This window comes from Eubalaena glacialis, chromosome 6 (genome assembly GCF_028564815.1).
Source record: "Eubalaena glacialis isolate mEubGla1 chromosome 6, mEubGla1.1.hap2.+ XY, whole genome shotgun sequence".
NCBI classification, from domain to species: domain Eukaryota; kingdom Metazoa; phylum Chordata; class Mammalia; order Artiodactyla; family Balaenidae; genus Eubalaena; species Eubalaena glacialis.
This window is the reverse complement of record NC_083721.1, coordinates 145,549,986-145,571,974: the sequence shown is the minus strand read 5'-3', so window position 1 is coordinate 145,571,974 and position 21,989 is coordinate 145,549,986. Positions and strand designations below refer to the sequence as shown.

At 37.6% G+C, this 21,989-nt stretch overlaps 1 protein-coding gene across 1 annotated transcript in view; it reads right to left on the bottom strand.

The window, feature by feature from the left end:
• Window positions 1–21,989, bottom strand: part of KCNH8 (potassium voltage-gated channel subfamily H member 8) — a 398,046-nt gene that overhangs the window by 262,914 nt on the left and 113,143 nt on the right. Inside the window, exon 2 of the mRNA XM_061193703.1 lies at window positions 837–1,070. Within this exon, the coding sequence (XP_061049686.1) occupies window positions 837–1,070 (234 nt within the window). The remainder of the gene's footprint in view (window positions 1–836; window positions 1,071–21,989) is intronic.

The window sequence follows — 21,989 nt, the reverse complement described above, 5'->3', positions numbered from 1 at the left end:
TCAAAGGAAAACTGTTTAAAAAAGAGATAGAATTCTAGAAACTGGAAAATGATGGTTTGTTCTCATTTTTGATCTAGCATTTCTCCAATATAATGCCTCTTGGATTCACCCCCTCTATCACGGCTTACAGGATAATGATATCTATTCCCATGTAGGAACCAAGCACTGTGGAAACTATACCCATCCCTAGATACTTTTTCATTTAGAAGAGAGTCACAAAACCATAGCCACAAGAAAACAGTATTTCCCCAGTGGCAGTGTTGAGTCCAGGAAAATGTACTCCCACCCTGAGACACTGTGTGTCTCTTATTTTGTCTCTAGAATTTAAGAATAGTGAGAAAGGCTCTGTGGACAGGAAACTGGAAGAGAAAATGCCTATGCTCGTGTCCTTTAAATTAACTTCTTTTTCTGCTGTCAAACACTCGGATCTCTGTCCCTAATGACTGAGGCTGAGATGTGGTTCTTAAAGATGGAAAACTATCTCTGAAGAGAAGATTATCTGTTAATTTATTAACAACCATCATATCTGATATATATCTTAAGCATGACCACAACATAATACACTTTATTTTAACATATATTACCTCAGTTACTATATTGACATTGAATAATTGTAATTCTAATGCTAAATTTTCAGGTAGTTTATGCTGTTAATGGCTAAAACAAGGCCATCGTCCAAGTTATTTGTGGAACTTCAATAACAGACTGTATTTATGTGAAATACCATTAAGCCTTATAGGGGGAGTTACGGAGCAATTACGCCAATGGGAGTTGAAAGAAGGTGGGTGACCTTTCACAACTGTCTAAGGAGCACCCATCAGAAAAAGCCAACTCACCGTTCTTCTTGTAGAACATAATTTCTCCTTTGAATTCTGTTTTTTCCTCCAAGGACTTTTCTATCTGAAGCATCAATTGCTCGTTGGTTTCAACCCCGAATAAGAATTTGCAGCTGCAACTCTTCTGCATGACTTCTGTTCGGGCAAATCCAGCAAGCTCACAGAAGCCATCCGAACAGTAGACTATGGGGAAACCCTTAGCCACCTGGGCGTTGGCAAGGATGAAGTTGCTATCTGTAGACCAACAAGGAGAAGACAGCAAGTAAACAAGCATGAGAAATTCTTTGTAAATCGCACTTTCAGTAACAAATCACAAGCACATATGTTTAGCCAACATTACCTAAAATGCAAGTCCTGATGTGCTGGGGTGGAAAAGAGACACCCCAAAACGTAGAACGGCATTGCCCAGCAGAAGTATGTATTAAGCTCCGACTTTGGTTTGCATTTTGAAACACACCATGGAGGGAACAGAGCATTCTTTGGCCTGCCTTGAGGCACTTACCATCTACCTAACAGTAAGGGATGGTGCTTCTGAGTGTGGCTTCTGGTTCATAGCTTGAATCTGCCACTTGATGTACGGATGACCTTGAACAAATTACTCACATATTCTAAACCTCAGTTTCCCTAGGTTTGATTTCCCTAAAAGCAGACCCTGAGGCAAGGATTTGACTGTAAGTAGTTTATTTGGCAGGTGATTCTAGGAAGTAAGGAAGTGGGCAGGGAGGAAAGGTAATAAAGGGTGAGACAGAAAGGCGTTTACGGATATGAGCAACTGAGGCTCAACCACACAGGGACCCACGGAAGAAATGACTGGGCAGAACACAGCTCAAACTTTTCCCAAAGAGGAGAGAAAGCCAGGGTATTTATCCACCTCCGTGAACGTCTATACCTCATTGGTTAGGATCACTTTGGGGTTGTCAGTATGTTAGCACTTTGGCCTGCCTACTTGGGCTGAACACATTCTCCGGAGGTCACTTGGGCAGCACGATGCTGGAAGCCACTGTATATAAGGAAATGGTCTGCACAGCAACTTAAGGCTGAGTGAAGGAGATCCTGGGAGGGCACTGACAGGTGTACAGAGAGGGTGATACTGTTCCTTACTTCATAGATGTGTTGTGGAGATTCGTGAGAAACGCTTAGTGCAATGTCTGGCACAAATAAGTACTGAATAAAAATTATTATTAAGAGTATTATTCACATTATTCACATCTTACAGCTACTATATTAACAAATAAGAATGTAGGGCAATAGAAAAACAGGACACAGTTGTTAAGTGCTTAGAGATGACTTCTGGAGGAGAGCCTGAAAGGCAATATTCAAGGGAGGTTCAAATTTTTTGAGATTAACTTAGAGGGGTGTTTACAGGCAAAAAGATGCATATTAGAGACAGGGTGTAAGACAAGACATGTATAAAATGCGTTGGTGGGTGACTTTCAGGTTCAGAATGAATTAGAGACTATTATGAAATCACTCATTCATTCGCTCACGAAACTAAAGTTGAACAGTGTCAGTGTATCAGACAATATTAGAGGCTGGGATTTTAAAGATAATAAAAACAAAAAGAAAAATGGAAAGAACTGTGGCATAAATTGTTAAATGAAAAAAATCATGATTCGGTGTAGTATGTTATTAGATGAACTATTTGTCAGAAAATATATAAACCCATATAGACATGTACATGTATCCCCAAACAGGAAGTGTTTATGTATACCTAAAACCAAGTGGGTTAACTGGTAACTGCAGATGTCTTTAGAGAGAGCAATTATGGGCAGAGGTGATAGGAATACTTATTTTTGCCATATTCTTACTATATCCTTTGAATTTTACATCACATGCTTTATGCATTACTTATTAAAAACCTAGGATTTTAAAAGAGGTTTGCAGCAGACATCATATCTTGTATGCCATGAGAAAAGAGGAATTCTAGCTACTTCTTGGTGGCCAGCAGGACAAGCACTGACGATCTGTTCCATGGGCTTTCCCATCTCTTTTTAAACATCTGTTGCATGTTTCCATAGACCCCCATCAGCTAGCAGAACCAAACCCACTCTACCCAGCTTTGCTCCAATCACCTCCCAAGCCCAGAGTAAAAATCCAAGTGCTAACATCTGCATCCTGCCTGGGCCGGGCTGACGCATCTACTTGCCCAGTCACCCTCTCCCTCTGCAGAACAGTCAGAGCTTAAAATCCATACTGGGAAGCCTTCAGTGGCACATTGTTTTCAGGCCATGGGAGTGAATTAAATTATCCAAGACTAATATTTAATTCTCTCACACTTTGCAGAAGCATCTATTGATGGTGTACGATGTGACGGACTTTGTTCCAGGTGCAGAGAGAGGCAGAAAAGTGTATTAGATGCAGTCCCTGACCTTAAAGATCAGCCTTGAACCTATGCGAGTTCCCAGCTAGGTCCAGAGGGGGGCACCCTCCTATTGGTCTTGGTCTCACCAACTCTGCACAGTTTTAGGTAACTCTCTTACCATTAGTTTCTCTTCCTCCTTCCATTCTAAAATTTAGGCTGAGAGCTAGCTTGGAAAACGCAAATGCAGAACATTGGCAATGTACTCAAATGTCCTGAAAGAGCTTTTGATGTGTTTTCAGAAGCCATTTTTCAGTCGACTGCTGACATGTTTATTGACTTTCTACTATATGCCATGTGACATGGTTCTACCATATGGCAGTTTCTAGAGTGAGGTGACAGGGGGGTGTTAAAAGATGAATAAAGTATAATCTCTAGCTTTAGGATGTTACAACATAATTAAAGAAATGCATGAATATCTATAACATTAAAATACAGCATATTGTAAGTACCAAATCAATGGAGTTGAGAAACTGAAGATCCAGGGCTTTTAAAATACTAGCTAGGAATAAGACAAAAATGGGTGGAAATAATTATCAAAAGACCTGGAGGGTTGGAGCAGATGCCTGAATGGAGCAGGCTTAGAGTATGAATGGAGAAATAGGAATTAGAGACAGAGAAAATAAATAACATTACATTTTGTCCTGAAGTCCAGTTTCCCATCATTTAAATAGCCACAATAGTTTTCTTTTGTTAGTTTTTATCTGTCTTTCTACTTTTGACCCTTGCAGGGACTTGTATTTTATAGCTGTGTCTTGCACATTGCATGCATTTAAATTTTTTAAAAGTACCACATGAAAATACATCCACCAACCTGAGACTGATATATTTACTTTTATTATGATTACCATATTACATTGTCTTTTCTTTTTTACCCACTTAATTTGTGCTTTCTCTTCACTGTGTTTTGTTATTTTTCCTTTTCCATTTTCAAAAATTAGAAAATATAACACACCTGAAAAAAGATTTAATAACAGTATTTAAAAACAACAGTGAACACCCATGGATCATTCATCTAGTGAAAACCCCTGTGAGCACCATACAAATTGTATTTCCTTCCTTCCCCAAAGAAGAAAACCATAACTTGAATTTTTGTAATAATCATTCCCATTTACATAGTTTTTACCACTTACATATGTATCCTCATGTTGCCTATTTTTTCTGATTCTTACGGCATATATTATGGTATTTCATTCTACATACTTTTTAGTGACTTGCTTCTTTTATTAATTTCCTTAGCATCTTTATAATTGTTTATGGACATAAGAAAAGACCAGTCCCTCAGAGCTACAATAAGCTTCTGAAAAAAGCCGCTAAAGGATTCACCAAATTGCCTGATCTGTGCATTTCAATTAAGGATTATAGTGTGTTTGGGGTACTTAATTCTTCCTGCAAATACCCTGCAAAAACAAAGCAAAAAAAAAAAAAAAGTCATGTATTTGAGCTTTTCTGTTTATAGGTAGCACTTGTCCTGTCCTCGATATGTAATTGCATTTCAATTCGAGAGAATTTAGTGGCAGTCGGCTTCTCATAAAGCTCAGTGTACTAGCTACATGAATAGTCCTTCTGTGTGGGAAAGAGTAGCTCCTTTTCCCAGCTATCTACTTAGAAACATATGCTTTTCTGAATACCAGTCCTGGAATCTCCAAAGAAGAAATGTGACATTTACTTTAGAATTATGTAAAACAAAGCCACTGCCATAATGATTATGAACCCATCATGGGTATATCACTAACCATACATATGTCAAGGGTATTTAACCTTTTAAAGAATCAATTATGCATATGTGATATGCATCTAAATGCCACACAGCTTTTTCTTCCTTGTTTCTAGGTCATCCTTTAGTGTAAATTTAGTTTCGAAGTGCTGGTAAACAGTAAGATTTAAATGTGTTTACATTTTGAGCAGTTGAATAATTATCTAAATGTCTCCTTAGCCAAAAGCTTTCATGGATCATCAGAGGGAATCTCAGGGTTGGTGGAGACCCGGGTCATTTGCTCTGAGTCCCGACTGTAGGGTACCACTTTCCCATTCAAATGGAGATGTACTATTCATTGTCGACTCCCAGGCACACAGGGAATGGGAGTTGGAAAGGAAAAATACAGAAGGAAAAAAAAGAGGAGAATGCAAACACTGATCCACTACTAACTCCTTTCATCCTCAGCCCATCTTTCAGATGAGAACACTAAGACCTGGAGAACTTCAGTGTCCAGTCCAAGGTTTGAAGGGAGGGATTAAAATCCAGTTTACGTGACAAACAATGTTTACTACGTCATGCATCCTTTCTGTAAAGAAGTGACTTGTTCTCTACTTCCAGCAGAAATGGGTTAATTCTAGAAAAATATTTTTACCCCTTCAGTCTACAAAGACCTCAAGGGCACAGATTTTTCTCTACAGAGATCATTTATTAGAATTTCATTGATGACATCTCCTAAGCCAGTCTGGATCTCTCAACAACCTCTAGGTCACTTCCTCATTTCCTCCAGAAAGTCAATATTTCAAAAACACGACAACAACTTTCTTGGCTCCAAAATATTTTGCATAGGCCCACTCCAGAGTCCCTCAGGAGACAAAGAAATGTAGTTGCAATTCAAACGATCTGGATTCTGACCTCCTCATGCCCTTTCAATGTATATCACAGTATTCCTAAAATTTCCCCATTGAAATACCCTTCTACTAGGTAGAAGTGTATTTAGTGGCCGAAGCCACTAAATGTGCATTCCAAGGAGCCTAGAGGCACTGATCTAAGCTTGGTAGATATTGGTTTGAAATCTCAGGTTAACTTAAAAATCCATCAGAATTTTGCATTCTACTGTGTTGTGTATTTATGCTTGTTTGAGTGTTTTTTTATTATGTTTTAATATGGACCTGCCATATTTTTAATTCAATTGAAAATTCAGGAGGATATGCTGTTTGTTTTCTATGACTCTGCATTCTGTTTAGTACACGTCTACATTACCTAAGTTTGAGAATCACAACTGGTGGTAGAATGGTGTATGCTCAAGAGATTGGACAGATCCAAATCACTCTTCCCCCTCAACCTCGGTCCTTTAAGACAACCAGCTCAGCACCCAGTCTAAGAACCCTCCATATGGAGACCCCGAGCCAGTCACACCAAAAGACACACTGAGAGATACTAACTGGACATCAAAGAGAAACCTGTACCCCTTGGCTCTTTCTGCCAAAGACACAGAAACTGAGACTTTGATGGTCCAAATCTTTATTTCTGAAAAGTGCCTCTGATACAGTGCAACCTGATACAGGTTCTCTTTTAAAACCAAATCTTGTGCTGCGTTAGCAAGTACTCATATGAACAGACTCTGCAGACCACACAGATGGGCAAACTTGAATCGTATAGGCCTTCATTTTCTTGTAGAGGGGAAGAAACACCCACGAAATTTTAATTTTCTTTTATGGGTTGCTCCCAAGCTGTCTGAATTACATTTACATACAGGTCCAACAAAGACAACATCTGTACCCCTTGTGATATCGATCACCGTCATCTCTCGAGACTACTTTATCCAGGTACATAGAATATGAATGCTTACGACTTTAAAATATTTAAATGATCTTTGCACTTTATATTGCTTTCGGGGAGCTTAATTGTATCATTTCCAAGTATGATGGCATCTGTATTAGATTAATGGTACTGGCTGCAAGCTAAAGTTCTCAGTGTGCTCTCTGCTAAAATTTAGAGGCTGCTTGGAATTGGGGACTTTTCTAACCTTACTTTAAAAGCAGATGGAAAATTTGCAATTGCAAAGAGGGATTCTCCTAGTCATTACAATTTGCACATCACCTAGTAGCATGCTTCAAATGGTTATATTGCTAACGTTCATCATTTATGGTTTGATTTCTAACATACTGCATAAATGATCACTTCGGGCAAAGATTAGAAGAAAACTTTGTAACAAAGCAAAGCTCAAAGCTGGAACCCTAGGGCTGAAGTCATAGTAGAAAGCAGAAAGTTGTGTATATGTATGAGAACATCTTGCTCTCTTAAGGCCAATAAACAAGTAAACACAGAGACAAATATAAACTAATGTGCTTCACCACCTCGCCAGTGAAGCTAGCAGCTTCACTGGGAACTTCTTAGAAATGGAGAATCTCAAGCCTCAGCCCAGACCCCCTGAATAAGAATCTGTATTTTAACAAGATTCATATGCACATTGTAAAGTCTGAGAAGCTCCTTTAGAATATCACTGGAAAGATCTAGAAGAACCTAGTCACAGTAAACAAATGAGGAAGGGAACCTGCGTGGCTGAGAACAAAAAAGGAAAGGAGACTGATTTTCATCATATTCCCTTTCTAGTGTTTGAATTTTGTAGCATATGCATGAATACCTATTCGGAAACATCTTAAAATGTATTTAACCATGCATTTGAATGGCTTAATAAAAATAACTTGATTAAAGACAAATAGTAATCTTGATGAAGTAGAAAGAATCTAGATCAACAAATTTTAAAATTTCCAATAAACAAAGATAAAAGCTCATTAAGACGAATAAATTCAAAGCAAGTTTAGTGTACTCTTTATCATAATTTGGTATTAGCAAAATCACCAGTAAGTTTTGCAAATTCCATTTTTCAGCTGTGTGAACTTCAGTGGTGAGTGGTGCTATTTCTTTTCAGGTGCACTGTCTCTTAGAATTCAGTAAATGAGTTTCATTTTGAAAAAGAATGATTTTTAATTAAGACAGGCAGACAGGTTTCATCAAAAGTAAAATGAATGAGGGAGAAACCAGAAAATCTCAAAGTCAATAATAATAAAACGTGTTTGGTATTTTATCCACAATTGATTCTCTACAAATACATTTGAAATAATACTAAAATATGCCCCAGTTCTCTGGGGTTCTTGTCTAATAGAATTAGTCTTTTAGACAAATGGTCTTTCACATAATCTGTTTACTTTCTTAAAAATTAGGATTATTATCTATACTCTGTCACTGGAATGTACACTCTAAGGGACAGTGGTTTGTTTTGTTCATTAATTTAGTCACAACCTCTGGAATGGTGCCTGGCACATAGTAGGCGCTCAATAAGTATTTGTTAAGCAAATGAGTGAAATAAACTTGGAACCTATTAGTTTTTATTAAAGCACACCAAATGAGGGCAATTGTTTGTAGCCAAATCTATTGTTTTATTATTTAGCAGGAATCATTTATACCCAGCAACTTTGCTTTAAAAATAAAGTCAGAACTGCCCTGAACAGTCCATCTCATGCCCATAGTTTTCATCCTGACCTGCTACTTTTAGTAAAGTCTTCAGTAAGCAGAAATAGAAAATTTTATTTTCTATTAGGAAACCAATTAAGCAAAAAAAAAAAAGAAAGAAACAAAGTTAAATAATGCCAAACAAAGCCCTTTCTCCAAAATATAAAATGAAATTATGAGGCGCTTTCACTCAGTAAAGAAAACTACCGTGTGTACATGAATTCAGCATTTGGGAATCCTTAGGGACTCTTCAGGGCTACTTTGTAGATTTCTAATCCAGGATACTGTCTTTTAGCCACCACCCTAGTGAAGGTAGGCTAACCTGTTCCCAACAGTGCCCAGAGAAAAGAAATAGGCATGATGTAAATATCCCTGCCTCATAATGTCTATTAAATAATAATGTCTATTATTCCTACATTTTCATATTCATGATTCCTCTCCCTCCCTACCTCTCCTCCCTCAAATCAAATATGAACCGTAAGTGAGCTGCCTTGGAAGGTCAAGCTTTTTTCCAGCTTTTGCAAACAGAGGAGGAGAAAGTGCAGTGTTCACTATACTTTCTCCCTTTTCAAATATATAAGACTGGATGATACAAAAATCCCAGCTCTCCCAATCCAGAGGAGGGGTCAGGGAGAGAGGAAGTTAGGCAGAAACTGACAGGGAGGGCTTAACGCCTTGGCAATCGGGGGACCTGGATTTTCTGGCACAAGTCTCATTTTATTCTCTTAAATAAACAAATTACCAAATAGGTAGCTAATTGTGGTTTCAGTTTTACACCCTTGTAAAACTTTTCTTAGGAGTTTATTTAAAGACAAAATAAGACCACGTGACCAAGTTTTTGTTCAGAAAGACATAGTTATTTCTTTGGGCATCTTATTGGACCTACTGAAAGACAGATTAAATGGAACCCAGCAAATGAAACCAGCCGTATTCTGTGTCTATTCAGATTCCCCAAATATTTCATTTAACCTGTCCCTTGATCCTCCTCCAGCACAACCTAGAGTTTGCTTGCAATGGCATTTAATTCAAAGAATATTTCCTTTTCATTTCAAACAAACTAGAACAGGATCTTTACTGCAACCTACGTGAAGATTTGAAAAAAGGGGATTCATTCAGCCATATTTTAGTCATTTCATTATTATTTTTTTACACTTCAAGGGCTTTCCAATTTGAATTTTTGAAGACAACAGATACAAATTAGTGTGCCCAGTGTCCCAGAGTGGACTGACTTTTCTCTCTCCCTTCAAACTTTGTTTATATTCTGTGGAAGCTAATGCAATGCACATGTTTCTCATCATTCGGTAGCATTTTCCAGGACCTCATCTAGCCACTGCATAGTCTTCTCTGCTTCCCAGGACTCACGTTAAACAGGAAAGATGAGGGGTTCTACAAGAGCGAATTAATTTAGGTAGCAGGAAACACAAGAGTAAACGAATTTGATAGTCAACAGGTATTCCACAGCTGTAATATTAGCATTTTTATTCTGGTGTCTTTATAATGATGCAGAGAGAGTGCAAAACTTGAATTAAGGTGATAGCTGCAGGTCTCTGGGAATTTGTGGGCGAGGTGGAGGCAAGAGGAAGATGACAATAATGGAGAAGCAAACCAACACAGGTCAATGCTGACTCGGCGTTAGTAAACCGAGATAGCTAGGAAAGAGGCGGCTAAATAAATTAGACAAAAATAAGGCAGACAGTAGGTGCTGTTTATTAAACAGCTATGATATGCCAGGCTCTCAGATCCGCATTTTGCATTTCTGGCCCTCACAAAAGCATCTTATGCTGTGATTACAGATGAAGGGGGTTTGGCTCATAAAGGTTGAGTAACGTGACAATGCAAGTTAAAATATCCTCAGAGCTACAATACTCATGATCTCGGTGGATGACAACAAGAGGTGAAGGAGAGCTAGGATCTGCAGAGGGACATCACCAAGTCCATTGTTTCCTAAAGTGCAGCCCTGGTCCACCTCGCCTATTGGGATCTCCTAGGATGCTTATTAAAGTTGCAATTTCTCAGGCCTCACTTCAGATCTATTAAATTAGAATCTCCAAGGGACGGGAGCCCTGGATCTTCATTTTAAACACCACCACTAGATGATATATATTTCCAAAACAATTGAGACCATCTGCCCTAATGGAAGGTTCACATTATATACGTCAGCCTCATCTTGGGAAGGGGATATCCACTTTGTAGGTGAGTATGTATTTAATATATAAGGTTTGGGAGAATTCTGTTCTAAATAATAACCCCTTTGATTTTATGATTTTTCTATCATTCCTAAAGAGACTTTTAATAATTAGCTCAGTTAATAGTACTACAGGAGCTCAAAGTTTGGGGATGATTATAAAGGTCCATATATAACCTAATGCTCAATCTATAATCCCATAGGCCCTCTCTGCAATATTCTGTCTTGTGGTGGCACAAGTACCTACTGATGGGGACCTCACTCTTTCACAAACCAGTGACACCAATGCTGTGACGGTGAAGGGTGCTAACCTTCCCCACATATGGATTTAACCCTTGCTTTGGTCTTATTACCTAGAATAATCTTTGCAAAGAAAAACATCATTCTCCTGTTTTAAATTTTTTAAAGGCTTTCCATGGCAACTGGAATGAACCTCAAACATCTCTATTATGGCCCACAATACCTTATCTAGGATTTCACTTACTCCTTACCTGCTATCTAACATTTGAGAATGTCCTTCCCAGCTCTCTCCCAAGGCTTGTGCCCATGCAGTTTCTTCCCCCTGTGTTTCATCTTTCAGGTCTCAGACCAAATGTCCACTTTTCAGAGAGTCATTCCCTGACTATGTCATCTAAATAAGTCACCCCACATTATTTTCTCTCATTATAGTCTGCTTTTTCCCTTAAGACTGAGTATTACAATTTTTAATGATGTTTCAACATGTTAGTTTATTTATTTATGATTTCTTAGCCATTCAAACCCAAGCCCACTATACACAAAACTACAAATAGATGCTAAACTCTATATGGAAATGGTCTATCCTTGGATATTCCATCACCAAGCACTTACGTGGTTGTGTGTTTTTTTTTAATTAAATCTTGTCTCTATCACACACACACACACACACACACACACATTTTCCTGAGTGAATGCTATCGGTACATCTGAGTTATGTTGACCAGACACCATGGCAGCCACCTAACCTGCAACACAGAAAACTGCCTTTACATGAAAAAACTCATTTCTGTTGATGATTAGATTTTAGGTTGAACACCTTTCAGACCTAAGTCATGAGGAGGTATAAATATGAAATAAAACATATCTGTGGACATTTTATACTTTGGATGAACACTGGTCTATATAAGAGATATCTTAGAATTGGGTTCTGGCTCTCTCAATAAGCTGTGTGACTGTGCCCAAGTCACCTGCCTTCTCTGGGTGGGAGCAATGGAGGTCATGGGAAACGGTCAGATCGGAGGCATCTTTAGAAGGAGAGGCTGAACGAGTTTGCCAATGAATTCAACTGCAGCAGGAGAGAAAAAAAGGATCAAAGAATGATGCCAATCCTTTTGTGTTAGAAACTAGACAGGTAGAGGTGCATTTTATGAGATGAAAAAACAAATAACCCTGCAGATTTGAGGGATTTCAAGAGTTTGGTATTTGTACAATGTTTAAGAAGCATAAATAGCATCCAAGAAGACATGTCAAGTAGGTAGTTGAATAAATGAGTCTGAAGTTTGAATACAATATCTGTGCTGAAGGTATAAATGTGGACTTAACGGGAATTAGATAATTTAGGGAGTATAACTAGAGCAAAGATGAGGTCTGAGTACTGAGTCAGGAGACTTTCACATTTAGAGGTTGGAAAATCAGGAGAAGCCATCAAATGAGACTGGGAGGGGCCAGTAAGGTAGAAGCAACAAGAAGGAGGTCACAAAACCAGACAAAACGAATCACAACATTTCCAGCTCACTACTAAGTATATTCTATGTTTTAAATATGATTTGCAGGGCTTCCCTGGTGGCGCAGTGGTTGAGAATCCGCCTGCCAATGCAGGGGACACGGGTTCGAGCCCTGGTCTGGGAGGATCCCACATGCCACGGAGCAACTAGGCCCGTGAACCACAACTGCTGAGCCTGCGCGTCTGGAGCCTGCGCTCCGCAACAAGAGAGGCCGCGATAGTGAGAGGCCCGCGCACCGCGATGAAGAGTGGCCCCCCACTTGCCGCAACTAGAGAAAGCCCACGCACAGAAACGAAGACCCAACACAGCCATAAATAAATAAATAAATAGATAGATAGATAGATAGATAGATAGATAGATAGATAGATAGATAGATAGAATCCACCTGCCAATGCAGGGGACACGGGTTCAAGCCCTGGTCCGGGAAGATCCCACATGCCGCGGAGCAACTGAGTCCATGCGCCACAACTACTGAGCCCGAGTGTCACAACTACTGAAGCCTGCGTGCCTAGAGCCCATGCTCCACAACAAGAGAAGCCACCGCAATGAGAAGCCCCTGCACCGCAACGAAGAGTAACCCCCACTCGCCGCAACTAGAGAAAAGCTTGTGTGCAGAAACGAAGACCCAACACAGCCAAAAATAAAAATAAATAAAATAAATAAATTTATTTAAAAAATAAATATGATTTGCAGGATGGATTTTTAAGTAAATCAATATAATCATGTTCTGAGTCAGAAGACACTGGACAAGATGTGGGCTGTGACATTGCACACTCTGTAATTAAAAGAATGACCATAATGTTCTTAGCAGGGCTTCCCCACCCTTTTCCCTGCTTTGCAAAAGTACAGATATGTGGGGTGGGAAGTAAGAGAAGGTTTTATATAAATCAATGAGTCTTTCAGGCAAGTCTAATTACTTCGTGTTCAAATGAACTTATTTTCACTAGAAGTGCATGCTTTCATTATCAAACTAATGTAGCCATATTACAAAGCCTTAGGGAACCAGAGAAAAAATAAACATGTTCCCCATGATTCTACCTTTCTCAGCTACTGGTCATAATTTTAAACTAGTTTCTTAAACTTTTTAACTAGTCATAAGTAATCATATAATTGTGAAACTGAATTTTTTTTCACTTGTTATTATCTGGCCAGGTTAATAAGATCTGTTCAGTTAGATATTTGGATAAGTCAGCTTGCAGGTATTCAGGAAGATATTTTAATTTTCATTAAAAGGGAGATATGAGAAAAGAAATGCTCTCATCATACAAGCCATTGTGCCCTTTTACCTTCTCTTCCCACTCATTCCTGTCTTGGAATTTAATTGTGGTGTCTAGAGCTGTGGCAGTCATTCTGTGACCTTGAGGTGGCATGCCTGAGTGTGGCAGAACTAAAGGGTGGAAAAAGCTTAGAATTTTTATGACATCTTTAAATAACAGAATTAATGCCAGTATTTACGTCTATATTCCCCTCTCCCTTTCCTTCTCCCCACAGGTAACCACTAGTTTATTCTCTATATCTGTGAGTCTACTTCTTTTTTGTTATATTCACTAGTTTGTTGTATTTTTCAGATTCCATACACAGGTGATGTTATACTTTCTCTGACTTATTTCACTTAGCATAATACTCTCCAAGTACGTCTATGTTGCTGCAAATGGCAAAGTTTCATTTTTTTTATGGCTGAATAGTATTGCATTGTATAAAGTGACCACATCTTCTTTATCCATTCATCTGTTGATGGACACTTAGGTTGCTTCCATATGTTTGCAATTGTAAATAATGCTGCTGTGAATATTGGGGTGCGTGTATCTTTTCAAATTAATGTTTTTGTTTTTTTGGGGGTGTATACCCAGGAGTGGAATTGCTGGGTCGAATGGTATCTCATTGTGGTTTTGATTTGCATTTCCCTAATGATTAGCGATGTTGAGCATCTTTTCATGTGCCTGTTGGTCATCTGCTTTTCTTCTTTTGAAAAATGTCTATTCAGTACTTACGCCCATTTTTAAATCAGGTTATTTGTTTTTTGATGCTGAGTTGTTTGAATTGCTTCTATATTTTGGATATTAATCCCTTATGGGTCATATCATCTGCAAATATTTTCTCCCATTCAATATGCTGCCCTTTTGTTTTCTTGATGGTTTCCTTTGATGTGCAAGAAGTCTTTGAGTTTAATTAGGTCCCTTTTGTTTATTTTTGCTTTTATTTCCTTTGCTTTAGGAGACAGATCCAAAAAAATATTGCTGCGATTTATGTCAGAGTGTTCTGCCTATGTTTTCCTCTAGGAGTTTTATAGTTTCTGGTCTTACATTTAGGCCTTTAATCTATTTTGAGTTTATTTTTGTGTACGGTGTTAGAGAATGTTCTAATTTCATTCTTTTACATGTGGCTGTCTAGTTTTCCCAGCACCACTTATTGAAGAGACTGTCTTTTCTCCATTGTGTATTCTTGCCTCCTTTGTTGTGGGTGGGTTAACTGACCATAAGTGCATGGGCTTATTTCTGGGCTCTCTATTCTGTTCCACTGATCCATGCATCTGCTTTTGTGCAAGTATCATACCGTTTTGATTACTGTGGCTTTGTAGTATAGTCTGGAGTCAGGGAGTGTGATTACTTCAGTTCTGTTCTTCTTTCTAAATTTTGTTTTGTCTCTTCAGGGTCTTTTGTGTTTCCATACAAATTTTAACATTATTTGTTCTAGTTCTGTGAAAAATGCCCTTGGTATTTTGGTAGTTTGCTTTGGCTATTTGGGGTCTTATGTGGTTCCATACAAATTTTAAGATTAATTTTCTTATTTCTGTAAAAAATACTATTGGAATTTTTATATGGATGGCATTAAATTTGTCTTTCACCTCCAGGTTAAATTTATACATAGGTATTTTATTCTTTTTGATGCAACTGAAAATGGGATTGTTTTCTTAACTTCTCTTTCTGATAGTTTGTTATTAGTGTATAGAAACTCAAAATATTTGTGAATTAAATTTGTATCCTGCAACTTTACTGAATTTATTCTAACAGTTTTTTTGATGGAGTGTTTAGGGTTTTCTATATAAAATATCATGTCATCCACAAATAGTGACACTTTTACTTCTTCTTTTCCAATTTGGATGCCTTTTATTTCTTTTTCTTGCCTAATTGCCCTGACGAGGACTTCCAATATTATGTTGAGTAAAAGTGGCAAGAGTTGGCATCCTTGTCTTGTTCTTGATCTTAGAGGAAAAGCTTTTAGCCATTCACTATTGAGCATGTTAGCTGAGGGTTTGTCATATATGGCTTTTATTATGTTGAGGTATGTTCCCTCTATACCCACTTTGTTGAGAGTTTTTATCATAAATTGTTGTTGGATTTTGCCAAACGCTTTTTCTGCATTTATTGAGATATCATGATTTTTATTCTTCATTTTGTTAATGTAGTGTACCACATTGACTGATTTGAGGATGTTGAGCCATCCTTCCATCCCTGAAATAATACCCACTTGATGATGGTGTATGATAATTTTAATGTATTGTTGAATTTGGTTTGCTAATATTTTGTCGAGGACTTCTACATGTAAATTCATCAAGAATATTGGCCTGCAATTTCCTCTGCTTGTGGCATCCTTCTCTGGTTTTGGTGTCAAGGTGATGATGGCCTTATAAAATAAGTTTGGAGGAGTTCCCTCCTCTTTTGTTTTTTGAAAGACTTTGAGAAGGACTGGTATTATTCTTCTTCGAATGTTTGGTAGAATTCATCAGTGAAGGCTTCTCGTCCTTGATTTTGTTTTTTGAGAGGTTTTTGATTACTGATTCAATCTGCTTACTAGTCACCATTCTGTTGAGACCTTCTATTTCATAATGATTCAGTCTTGGTAGACTGTATGTTTCTAGGAATTTATCAATTTCTTCTAGGTTGTCCAATTTGTTGTCATATAATTGTTTATAGCAGTCTCTTATGCTTCTTTGTACTTCTGTGGTATCAGATGTAACATCTCCTCTTTCATTTCTGATATTGTTTATTTAAGTCCTCTCTCTCTCTCTCTTTTTTTTTTTTTGGTAAGTCTAGCTAAAGACATGCCAATTTAGTTTGCCTTTTCAAATATCCAGCTCTTAGTTTTAATAATCTTCTCTATTATCTTTTTAGTCTCTATTTCTTTTATTTGTGCTCTGATATTTGTTATTTCCTTTGTTTTTAAATCTATTTTGTCTAAGTATAGTTATCCTAGCTTTCTTTTGACTTCCATTTGTGTGAAACATCTTTTCCATCCCTTCACCTTCAGTCTGTGTGTGTCCTTATATCTAAAGTGAGTCTCTTGTAGGCAGCATGTAGATGGGTCTTTTTTTTTTTTTTAATTCATTCAGGCACTCTATGTCTTTTGATTGGAGAATTTAGTCCAGCAAAAGCCTATATGAAGACCTTTTATCAGGTAAGAAAAAGTCCAATTTGTTCAAACCACTGATATTTGCATTTTCTGGTATTTGAAGCTAAAAGTATTCCTAACTGAAACATACATTATCATGAATGTTTCCCTATTTATTCCTGTTTTTATAACCATAATTTGAATGGAGATATAATAATCATTGTATCAAAAGTAACTTATCTAACCCTCCATTCTGAGAGTTATATGTGTTTTGGGGGGGAACTTTCTAGGTCTGCTCCTTAAAAAAGTTTTTGCTGTTAGTAAAAATTAAAGTTAGTAGTTTGGAATACATCTTCTGGAATGAAAAAAGACTATGATACCCTCTTCCCATCTACTGCTTAGACACTTATTGATACCAAATGACCTTAAATACTTGTACCAAATTCTATAATTTCCAACAAAAGTCCATTGAAGGAAAAACCTAAGATGTTTATCTCATGATATAAATGTATGCCATGAACTAGCATCACCCTAAACACTATTTTTTGCTCTGTTTTTATATTAACTACAATTTTAGAGAGAGGGAGGTTAGGTAATTGGTTCCTCTGCCCTTATAAAGGCTCTTCTTCCTCTGTGTTATTCATCCACAGTGGGAAAGCAAGACACATTTGCTCAGCATGTGGTTATATAATCACAAAAGGAGAGTTTTTATTCTATACAAATAAGAAATTCTCAGAAAGGGGTGCAAGTGTCTGCAAAAACAAAGACTTGGATAATCTCTATTTCCTGTTTTTTTCCTTCCTTTTTCAGTTTGTTTTATGATTTTCCCGTCATTATTTTCTCAGTCCAGAGATGAGAAAATTATACCATTTCATACATTCACAGCATTACCACAGAGATGAGAGAGCAATCTTGTTCTAGGTTTGTCCAGGAAGCAGAAGCCAGGTCCATGGACAGACATTATAAGAAAAAAGATTTCATCTCTGCATGAATATGATTGTATCTAATAGCTAAGGCGGCCCAAAAGATCACAGGCTACCTCAAATACAGTGAGTTTCCTAATACCCAGAGTACTCATACTGAGATGATTGACTGACACAAATACTATAGAAAGGGGACCACAGTGAGCAGCAAAAGCTTGGCCTAGACGACTTCTAAAAATCTAAGAAATAATCCTGCCAGGCTTTGTTGAAGGGTTTCCTCCAACCAAGCCCTGAATTCTGGAGATCTTAACTTTTAAATATAGAAATAAAGTATTCAAACACAAATGCTAAATTTCTCATCATAAAATTTTATGATATATATGTATATATAAATTATTATAAATATAGGTATGTACTTATCACTTAACCAATAGTCTCAAAATGGACTCTTTAATCACATTTTTCCTAAGCAATAGAGATATTATTTGGATTTAAATAGTTTTGAAACAAAAGATACATACACACACACACACACACACACACACACACACACACGCCCTGGATGTACATTACATCTTGATCCTGTTCTGGGTTCCACACTGGCCCATGTACTTTGATCTATCAGAGCTGATGTACTCATTGCACAGATTTCTCAGTGTTGCTCTTTGCATTTCCACTAAGCTCAGTCTGTAAAGTACAGGATCTTCATTGCCTGCATTTATATGACCCTAATTATTTACTGATATTTGCTTCTGCATAAATTCATGTAAATCACTGAAATCAAGAAATGCACTGCTATATAATAAATGTGTCTGCTATGGCTGCCCTCTAATATTTGAGTGTGGGTTCTTGTGCTAATGTCAAGGGCAGGGTTTTATAAGCCATCGTGACTTTCAGAGAGAAGAATCAGGGTTGCCACATGCAATTCAAACTTGTCCTGAACAAGTTTGTCTGACTGAGGGCTGTGTGGGGACTTAAATCCAGCTTGCCCTCAGCTCACCAAGCCATGAGCCCTGGTATTGGGTCATGTCCACTGGACTTATGACCTCCCATCAAATGGGATTTCCAGAAGATTTACAAATAATTATTATAGACACAAATGAAAAAAGCCTATACAGCTCTTTGTTTCATTAACATGCATTATTCAACTTGACCATGAAAGATGAATCTATAGCCTATAATCTCATACCATTCTATAGTACAGATAAAAATAATGAAATATAAATAATTGACTTCCAAAGGAATTAGTTAGTCAAAGGAGAATAATAAAGTCAAGTTCAACTGGCTTTTAATCCAACTGATTTTTTAATCAATTGTAATAAAATATTGTTAGCATGATATATGTATAGCATAAAGGATATTGAGGTTTATTATATTACAAAAAAGTATGAATAATTTCTATATTTCAAACTTACTCCTTTATATTTTTTTTCTTGTCTTGTCTTAGATATCTCTGTTTAGTCATGTTCTATGTGAACACCTATTAATAGAGACCATGCCATTATAAGCCTACAGTTTGGGTGCATAATTTTATGAATTGCCTCATCTCAATGTTATATCATATCTTCATTTGTTGGATTCTGAGAAATGGGCCTATACAATGGTTAGAGTGTAACAGTTTTACCTAATTCTGTATGCGATGTTGCGATTTACAATAACAAATATATATTTGGTGTTCCTGGAACAGAGCTCCTAAAACTCTTGTAATTTCCGAATCAATAAGAGCAATGGGATAATCTTTTGCTAAAATATTTGTTCTCAAATAGCTCCAAAGTGAAATAGTGATAAAGGTGAGAGGAGTGCCTTGTTATTCATAACAAGCCCCTTTCAACCTCACCTGAGTTTGTTAATGAGGTGACTTTCAGAAAGCCCCTAAGGATGGGGGCTGGTTGCTGGTGGAGCCAACCATGTGATTAAAAGGTTGGGACTTTCAGCCCCTACCCCACCTCCAGGGAGGGGAGAGGAGCTGGAGGTTGAACCAATCACCCATTGCGAATGATTTAATCATTCGTGCCTACATTATGATGCCTCCATAAAAACCTAAAAGGACTGGATTGGAAGTGATTTGGGGTTGGTGACCTGTAGAGGTGCTGAGAGAGTGGCTCACCAGGCGGGCATGGAGGCTCTGTGTCCTCTGCATCTCTTCCATAAGGCTGTTCCTGAGTTATATCTTTTACACTAAATGGATAATCTAGGATGTCAAATATTTTCCTGAGCTCTATGACCTGCTCTAGCAAATTAATTGAGCCCAAGGAGGAAGTTGTTAAGAATCTCTGATTTATGGTGAGTGAGTCAGAAGAGGAGGTGACAACCAGGACTTGGGATTGGCATCTGAAGCAGGGAAGCAGGGGCAGTCTTGTGGCCTGAGCCCTCAACCTCTGGGATATGATGTTAAATCGTAGGACACCCAGCTGGTGTGGCTGATTTGCTTGATGTGCAGAAAAACCCACACATTTGGTATCACAGTGAAGTGTAGTAGGAAAGTAAAGGAGAAATCTCAGGAGCGTTTTTTCCAAATCACTAGAAGAATTACAGATTAGTTTTCTCCAGTCTTTTAGTTTTTCTGTCTCTCTTACGTACCAGATTTTAACCAGTTCCCTCTTACCCCACCGTCAACAGATGCAAACATGCACCACACATAACAGCGTTTTCCTGTTCTCCTGCCTCCCCAGCAAAAGGCTCTAGAGAAATGCATCATAAAAATATTAACAGGTTGGAGACGGAGTGAGTAAAAGGGTGAGAGAAGAAAAGAGTAGATAGTATGTGATTTAACAAGTATGTCTATCCACACCTTTCTTGCTGTTGTTAGCCAAAGAGTTGCACAGACCTAACCTTACCCAAAGGAAGACTTCTCGAATGATTCAGAGAGAGAGACCAGCTATTTCTATGAAGCCCCTACCGCCTCAGTATTCCACATGGGAGAGCTATGGAAGTCGAAATCCCTCTGGAGAATCTATGGAGCCATTATTATACTATTAAAAGATTCTCATGTTTTTATACTGGGAAGTGTGGGACTGTGTTACAACAGACTTACATAGATGATCATGGTCATATGGTTTTTATTATTAAATATTCAAATGTAAAAATTAAAGAGAGTAATGTGAACAACACCTAGGTACATATCCTCAAGAATTAATGAATATTAAAATCTTTCCAGATTAATTTTTCATTTTACAATGTTAGAGATGCAGTTGACTTGCCTTCCTCAATGTTAGTCCCTCTCATCTTTCCCCAGAAACACACATAATTTTGGAGTGGACATGTATCCAACTCATCTTTGTTTTTACACTTCCATCATGCTCTTTGTGTGTGTATTTAAACAGCATACAGAAAAGTTTTATGTGTTTCTAAAATTTACAAAAAACTGTATCATTCCTGACGGATCATTTTGAAGTCTGTTCCCCCACTCCCAGTAAATTTTGTTTTTGAGACCTATTCACATTGATAAATCTATATCTTATTTAATTGTTTCATTTTAACTACTCTACTGTAGGCATATATCACAGTTTATCTATTCCTCTAAGGACGGATATTTAACTAATTTTCTTCCTTCCTTCCTCCCCCCTTCCTTCCTCCTTCCCTCCCTCCCTCCTTCCCTTCCTTCCTTCCTTCTTCCCTCCCTTCCTTTCTTTTCTTACAGTAAACAAAGAAGCAAAGCACATAAGCATGAGTGCCAGAGTTTCTGAAAGTTCAGTTATCTTACATATATGTTTCAGAACTATAATTCAACATCTACATACACTACAAACTGATCACCACCACAAGTCTAGTTACCATCCGTCACCATAGAGTTGACCCCCTTCACCCATTTTTTTCAATCCCCTTATCTTCTGGCAACCACTAGTCTGATCTCTGTATCTCTGTTTGTTTAGTTTTACTTCATTTGATTGTTTCCTTTTTTTTTGAAGTCCACATAGGAGTGAAATCATACAGTGTTTGTCTCCATATTATTTATTTCACATAGCATCATATCTTCAAAGTCCATCCATGTTGTCACAAATGGCAAGATTTCATTCTTTTTATGGCTGAATAGTGTTCCAGTGTGTATATATACCTCATCTTCTTTATCCATTCATCCATCGATGAGCCCTTAGGCTGTTTCCATATCTTGACTATTGTAAATAATGTTACAATGAACATAAGAGTGCATATATATTTGCAAATTAGTGTTTTCATGTACTTCAGATAAATACCCAGAAGTGAAATATCCGGGTCATATGGTAGTTCTAGTCTTAATTTTTTGAGGATACTTCATATTGTTTTCCATAGTGGCAGCACCAAAATACAGCCTCACAAACAGTGTATGAGAGTTCCCTTTTCCCCACATCCAACATCTGTTATTACATGTTTTTTCAATAACAGTCACTCTAACATGTGTGAGGTGATATCTCACTATGGTTTTG